We start from the raw sequence: 8,127 nt of genomic DNA, 5'->3' as shown, positions 1-8,127 counted from the left end.
CCTGCTCTATCCGGCGTCGAAATCGTTGCTTGCCAAATAAATGTGAAGAACAAAGATCTTTGCATAGCTTCAGTATACGTTCCACCAAGAACCTCCATTAGCCGTAGTCAACTCTGGAATCTAGTTTCGATTCTTCCATCCCCAGTATTAATTCTGGGTGATATGAACTCCCATGGTACTGGGTGGGGCGATCTATATGACGACAATAGAGCGGCTATTTTTTACGATTTATGTGACGATTTCAATTTGACTATTTTGAACACTGGTGAAGCGACACGTATAGCAAAACCTCCGGCTCGAGAAAGCCGACTCGACCTATCTTTGTGTTCAAGATCGCTATCATTGGATTGTCAGTGGAAGGTTATCAATGATCCCCATGGTAGCGATCATTTGCCAATCATCATTTCAATAAAGTGTGGCCCTCACTCTGCAGAACCATCTCGGGTTCCATTTGATCTTACAAGGAACATCGACTGGCAGAAATATGCAACGGCGGTGACAATCGGTGTCGAATCAATAGATGCGCTTCCACCATTGGAAGAATATCGATTCCTAGCCGATTTGATTTACAAAAGCTCACTGGAAGCACAAAAAAGAAAAGTTCCAAGTGCACCCTTTAAAAGGAGACCAGCCACACCTGGTTGGGACGAAGAATGCACAAAATTGTATGTAGAAAAATCTGATGCTTTCAAAGCTTTTCGTAGACACAAAACCTCCACTTACTTCGAGGAATATTCAAAGCTTGAGACAAAGCTGAAACAATTAATCAAAGCAAAAAAACGCGGTTATTGGCGCAATTTCGTCGAGGGACTCTCACGAGAAACCTCAATGAACACCTTGTGGAGGGTGGCTCGCAACATGCGTAACCGCTCATCTTTCAATGAGAGTGAAGAATACTCCAACCGATGGATATTCGATTTCGCTAAAAAGGTCTGTCCGGACTCAGTTCCAGCACAAAATATTCTTCGAGAAGCGTCTCCTAGCGGCGGCTCTCTGGATAGACCATTCTCAATGCTGGATTTCTCTATGGCTCTTCTTTCATCGAACAACTCCTCACCGGGAAGCGATATGATTAAATTCAATCTTCTGAAAAATCTCCCAGATATCGCTAAAAGACGCTTGCTAGATTTATTCAATTCCTTGCTAGAAAACAACATTGTACCGCCTGAATGGAGACAGGTCAAAGTAATAGCCATTAAAAAACCTGGCAAATCAGCGTCTGACCATAACTCATACCGTCCGATTGCTATGCTTTCGTGCATTAGGAAATTGTTGGAGAAAATGATCCTTCGGAGACTCGATCACTGGGTCGAATCAAATAACTTGCTATCAAATACACAGTTTGGGTTCCGCAAGAGCAAAGGAACAAACGATTGTCTAGCGCTGCTTTCCACAGATATTCAACTGGCCTTTGCACACAAGGAGCAATTGGCTTCAGTATTCTTGGACATTAAGGGGGCTTTTGATTCAGTTTCCATTGAAATTCTGTCAGACAATCTGCACAGATGTGGACTTTCTGGAATTTTAAATAATTTCTTGTACAATTTGTTGTCAGAAAAGCAAATGAACTTTTCCCTTGGACAACTGACAACTTCCAGAATTAGCTACATGGGCCTGCCCCAAGGCTCATGTCTCAGCCCTCTTCTTTATAACTTTTACGTCAAAGATATCGACAACTGTTTGGCAGAACAATGCACGCTAAGACAACTTGCAGATGACGGTGTGGTTTCCGTAAGAGGTCCACATGCCGTGGACTTGCAAGGACCATTGCAAAATTCCTTAGATAACTTGTCTTCTTGGGCTATGAATCTAGGGATCGAATTCTCGCCGCAGAAAACTGAACTGGTAGTGTTTACTCGAAAGCGGTACCCAGCCCAAATGCAGCTTAATCTTTTGGGCAGAAACATTACCCAATCATTGTCTTTCAAGTACCTTGGGGTCTGGTTTGATTCAAAATGCACTTGGAATACCCATATTACGTATTTGAAGCAAAAATGTCAGCAGAGGATCAACTTTCTCCGTTCAATTTGCGGCACATGGTGGGGTGCTCATCCGGGAGACCTCATAACGCTTTATAAAACAACTATTCTCTCTGTTCTAGAGTACGGCTCTTTCTGCTTTCTCTCGGCAAGAAAAAGTCACCTTATAAAATTGGAACGAATTCAATATCGTTGTCTGCGTATTGCTCTAGGCTGTATGCACTCAACGCATAACATGAGTCTCGAGGTTCTGGCAGGAGTAACACCCCTCCAGAACCGTTTCTGGGAGCTCTCTCTCAGAATACTAATCAAATGCGGAGTGACGAACACACTTATAATTGCTAATTTTGAAGAAATTCTTGGGTTGAACACACAATCTCGATTTATGAGAATCTACCACCACTACATATCATCAGATATGTGTCTTCCTTGTTATACTCCAGACCGTGTTCACTTCACCAATCGCAGTTCCTCAATTGAATATGATCTGACCATGAAACAAGCAACTCATGGGATTCCCGATCAACTTCGACCTATTATTATCCCACGTATTTTTACTGAAAAGTACCAACAAGTCAATTGCATGAAAAGATATTTTACAGACGGGTCCCGTCTCAATGGATCCACTGGCTTCGGTGTCTTCAATGAAAACTCTAGCGCCTTCCGCAAACTTCAGGAACCTTGTTCCGTTTTTGTTGCTGAGCTGGCAGCAATCAACTTCGCATTGGGGATGATTTCCAATATGCCCACAGACCATTACTTCATCTTCTCGGATAGTCTCAGTTCGATTGAGGCTATTCGGTCGATGAAACAAGGTAGGCACTCATCTTATTTCCTTTCAAAGGTAAGGGAGCAGATGTGTGTGCTGGTCGAAAGATCATATATGATTACCTTTGTATGGGTCCCCTCACATTGCTCAATCCCAGGCAATGAGAAGGCGGACTCTCTCGCAAAGGTGGGCGCGCAGGAAGGCGAATTGTATGACAGGCAAATTTCACACGATGAATTTTACCATTTAGTGCGTCAGAGTACCTTTTCGAGTTGGCAAACCGATTGGGACACTGGAAATCTTGGACGGTGGTTACATTCAATTATTCCTAATGTTTCTTCGAGAGCGTGGTTTAAAGGCTTGGGCTTAAGTCGTGACTTCATTCGCGTGATGAGTAGACTTATGTCCAACCACTACTCGCTAGATGCTCATCTCAATAGAATAAACCTCGTGGACAGCAACATCTGTCGGTGTGGAAACGGTTACGATGACATCGAACACGCAGTTTGGCAATGTACGGATAATGACGCCGCCAGAGAGCGACTTTTGAATACCCTCGAGGCCCAAGGAAGACAACCCTATGTTCCTATCAGAGACGTGTTGGCAACCCGTGATCTCTGCTATATGCAGTCCGTTTATGTTTTTCTTCAAATGTCTAGTATAAGAATTTAATTCCTTTTGTCTTTTGTCACTCTTTATTAGTTTTTGTTTGTCTTGTCCCCCCGTCTCGATGAGTCTCATCGTCGCCCACTGGTCACCCACCATAGCCGGTCGAACTCCGGACGAAGCTAGAACAGCACTACCGTTCATACTGGCGACAACGCTCTGATGAGACAACGAAACCCTACCCCAAGCTCCTCCCCTGATCCTATCCTTCGAAAATGTACCCTTCTAACCTCGAGTAAGCCGCGAGTAATCGGCCCAACTCCTACTAGACATAGAATTAAGTGAATTTTGTTACACACAGTGAACAATGAATTATCGGCTCCGTAAAGCTAACGCGATTGAGCCTCCCAAATAAACGAACTAGATAAAAAAAAAAAAAAAGTGAAAAAATTTTTCCAATATACCGTAAGGTTGCCATCCATCGCTCACGTGTCTCCTTTCACCACACATTGTATAATTCTTTTTATTATTCTTCTCGTAACTTGCACACTATAGCAAATGATGTTTAATGATACTGTTGTAATTGTAATTGTGTAATTATGCTATTGTTTTTGTAATTATGCTATTGTTATTGTTCTATTGTTTTTTTTTTCAATTTGATTTGTTTTCCGTCGATATATTTTCCGTATTAAGTATCAATGCTACCGACGCCAGGGAGGCAGCTCCCTCACTTTGACCCTACCTATCGACCCATCAAACTCATGGACCGGGGACCAACGGCTTTACTTACCTTCCGAGATGTTATCCCTCAGAAAATACCGACGGTGCCGACTGAGATTGAACCCAGGCCCTTTGAAGTGAGAGGCAGTCACGCTTACCACTACACCACTGGCGCCACTTAAAGCTATTGATATTTGTTGTAGTTGGATATACATAATGATAATACGTATGCAATGAGTGGTGAATGGAGCATGAGCGGTGAATGGTGACGTTACGGTAATATGTTTGGCTAAAAATCAACTGGCTCACAAATTAGTTTGAACGCTCTTCAACTTCCAATTAAATCCGATTAATGGTATATTCATATATGAACTGTGAAACGGGGACGGGCGCTTTTTCTCTCTCTTATCAACGCAAATCCCGTTCCGTTCCCGTTTTCCCGTGCATATGTGAATTGACCTTAAAACTTTTTATATGTTCCAGGTTCCTTTCTGATTGACACAAGAATATTAATTGCAGCTATTTAACATTACAGGGATCCCGCCATATACACGGTGGTTGGTATGATTCCGCATAAATCTGTTTCATGTTGCATAATTCAATTGCTCGGTTTCATATAAAGTCATCCCCCGAAGAGTGTTGCCGTTATTTCTCAGCTGCCTTCTAACCAACCAAGCTGATTTTTTGTTTGAGTTCAGAGTCGATCATTAACAAGTCATCTACAAAAAATCAGTGCGAATGGTTTGAGGACTGTCAAGAAAAAGCACTCTTCTGGGGATTCCTGTATTAAATAGCGTCATATCAAATCAAGCGCGCCTTTCGATACTGGCAGCCACCAAAGCTTTTTTTTTGTTCCTATACTTACCCGTTCATGAAGAATAAACAGCACATATTCTTCATGAAGAATGTAAAATTAGGTGATTCGCTACCGAACAGAATCGTTCCCGAAGAATGCTTCTCTGAATCGCGCAGCTACAAACTTGAGAGTGAGTGACGCTTGGGTAAATGTATTGATCAGTTCACGAAGATTTGCCGCACTCTTCTCTCACCCGTAAGTTTTGACAGTTTTGGGTGGTTTGTTTTGGCTCCCATTCGTTGCTATCTCTTTTACTCAGAAGCAAAATGATAGGGAGCAAAAAGTGAGGTTAGGGACCGTGCACTGATCTATATCAGTGGTAACTCAGCGAATGACGAGGAAGATGGAAGAGACGGAATGATCCGAATGACTCCATTCGCATAACCGATCGGGCTAGACGGTTGAATCGTATTTTCACTGCTGCTACTACGCAGTTGCAAAGAACAAACGTAGCGAGTGAAGCTTCTTTGCGATGATCAGCAACCTTGATTTTGACTTATGAATTATGTTTCATAGGTCAAACTTATGATTTCCAATGGTTACTTCCATTCACTTGCTATATAAAAATGTTTTTCAGAATTATGAAATCATGAGATGGTATAGTGATAGTTAGTACTTGTAAGTTAGAAGATGAGGACGTAAAGTATGTGTTTGACATTTAAAATCTGTCAATATTGCTTCAGCGATTTTACGACTCGTGAGTGCTCACTCTGAGTGAACGCTCACGAATCATAAGATCGCTTATTGTGTCGCTCTGAAAGCGAAATTGACAGGTTTCATGAGTCAAACACATACTTTAACCCTCTCCTCGTTACTTACAAGAACAACATATCATTATATCATCTAATGATTGCATAATTCCGGAACATATGTTTTTTTTATAGCAAGTGAGTAGAAGCAACCCTGATTTCCATAATAAATCCTTTCGACGAAAAATGTGGTGGTGGTGTGGTTCTTATGGAATTCTTAAGTTTATTAGCCTCAGTGTATGATCATAATTGAGCTATATGTAGATATTACGAGAATATTTCCTTTCCCATACATGGTTCCCTACTAACTTGTTGAAATTTGGCACAGCTAATGCGGACAGGGTTACTTCCACTCACTTGCTATAAAAACATGTTTTTTTGGAATTATGAAATCATGATATAGTATAATGCTAATTAGTACTTGTAAGTTACAAGAAGAAGTCATGAAATATATGTTTGACACATAAAATCTGTCAATATTGCTTTCAGTGCGTCACAATCTGCGATTTTACTTAAGATCGCTTATTGTGACGCTCTGAAAGCGAAATTGACAGGTTTTATGAGTCAAACACATACCTTTCACCCTCTTCTTGTTACTTACTAGTACAAAATAACATTATAACATCTAATGATTGCATAATTCCTAAATATATATTTTTTTATAGCAAGTGAGTGGAAGCAACCCTGAATGTGGACCTAATCCACTATAAGCAACCATGCCATCTTGACCCATGCTAGTGTATACTCTTTGTAAGCAGGTCATTTCATAGCTTAAATTGCCTTCATATTGCAGATCTACAAGTTCTGCTGCAAACCGAAACAGGTGTCCAGAATCAACGTTTGGAATTCGAAACCTCCGGGTGGTAAATCAGGTCGTGACCTGTTAAACCTTAACATATGCGGTAAAAGCAGCCAGCAACGCATCGCTCATGGACAGATAGCCGAGGTGTTTCAATTTCCTTGGATGACATTGCTCGGAGATATAGAAGGAAAGTTCCATTGTGGAGGTAGCCTGATAGCAGAGAGTTTTGTCCTTACAGCGGCCCACTGCAGCCGATTTACAGAGTATGTAGACCTAACTTGTTCATCATTGCTTTTCTTATCGTCGATCAAATACCTTTATAGATTTGTGCGTGTTGGAGAAACGGACCTATCCAAAGAGATAGATTGCAATAACGCTGAGGGTGAGGAAGACTGTGCTGATCCGTATCAGGATATCCAAGTGGCTAAGTTCATCAAGCATGAACTCTACAGCCCCAGTGGAAAAATAAATGACATTGCTTTGGTCAAGCTCGCCAGACCAGCACAGTTTAATGACAGTAAGTACTAAATCCGTTTTTAAAGCAGAAAAATTTATCATTTTTTTTTTCACTTTACAGATGTGCGGCCTATTTGCCTTCCATTACCGGAGATTTTGCCAAAGACATTACCTAAAAAAATGATAGTATCCGGTTGGGGCTTCACCGAACACGGGAACGGAAGATCCAAAGAATTGCGTTATGCCAACGTACCAATTGTTGAGCCAAATCAATGCAGACGATCTCTTACACATCTGACTGATGCCGCCACGGTGCATGAAAGCCAAGTTTGCGCCGGAGGTGGTAGCGATGATGCGGACAACTGCAAAGGGGATTCCGGTGGGCCCCTGCAGTATTTCGGAAGGCAATCGATCATTATTCACGGAATTGTTGCATGGGGACAGCAATCATGTGGTGAGCTAAGAACACCCGGTGTGTATACCAAAGTTTCTCACTATCTAGATTGGATAATTGATAAATTGAAATAAAGTACCATTTTTCGTAGCTTTTAAGAAACACATTTGCACAACAAAAGATATTTACCCAATATATTGAGATATTGTGAGACTTCCCAAGAACCTTTTAATACGAACTGAGCAAAGCTCGTCTTAGCTTGGGGTACATATTTTTATATAATTACTTAATACAGGTTGAATTCCAACAAGCAAAGCTAAATGGAAAGGTGAGTTATGCATAAACATAAAGTCTTTGCTATGTGAATTTGTGAATCACCATTCTGTAACTTTACCGTTTCATCTGTTCATCTGACGAATAGAAAACACAATGCTCTAAGTCAACAGTACTTTACATGTAAAATTTGCTACACAACAGGAATTAAGTTGCTCCGTTCTCGTAATCCTTACGAGATACTACCACGTACTGTTGCGGCAAACACAAACTCCGTTATTCGCAGAAACCACTAATCGCATTGAATCGATCAATTTTCATTCGCTGTTACCATGCATGTTTCAACGCAATCGCTTCCTAGTTGGAGTTCGCAGCTAAATGTGATGATTTCATGTGACAAAATAACAGGTTTGAGGGAATTCCTCAAAATGTGTGGAAGACAAGGGATGCGACGAAAGTTGGTTTTCAAAGAAAAAAAATGAGATGTTTGAGAATTCAAATTTTGCAGTTTACAGGTATTTCT

The 8,127-nt window shown here is 41.2% G+C and overlaps 1 protein-coding gene across 1 annotated transcript; it reads left to right on the top strand.

The window, feature by feature from the left end:
* Positions 1-650: 650 nt before the first annotated feature.
* Positions 651-7,477, top strand: LOC135702809 (vitamin K-dependent protein C-like; the record flags this gene model as incomplete). The annotated part of the gene is made up of 5 exons (XM_065223849.1): positions 651-665; positions 1,850-1,865; positions 6,552-6,744; positions 6,805-6,998; positions 7,059-7,477. Coding segments are annotated over 5 exons (825 nt in total), but the record flags the coding sequence as incomplete, so codon positions are not given.
* Positions 7,478-8,127: the final 650 nt, after the last annotated feature.

The sequence above is a fragment of the Ochlerotatus camptorhynchus genome, unplaced genomic scaffold, assembly GCF_037179485.1.
Source record: "Ochlerotatus camptorhynchus isolate MF236.1 unplaced genomic scaffold, CSIRO-AGI_Acam_v1.1 ptg000198l, whole genome shotgun sequence".
Classification (NCBI taxonomy): Eukaryota; Metazoa; Arthropoda; class Insecta; order Diptera; family Culicidae; genus Ochlerotatus; species Ochlerotatus camptorhynchus.
Note: the sequence above shows the minus strand (reverse complement) of the source record. Positions and strands in the feature narration are given on the sequence as shown.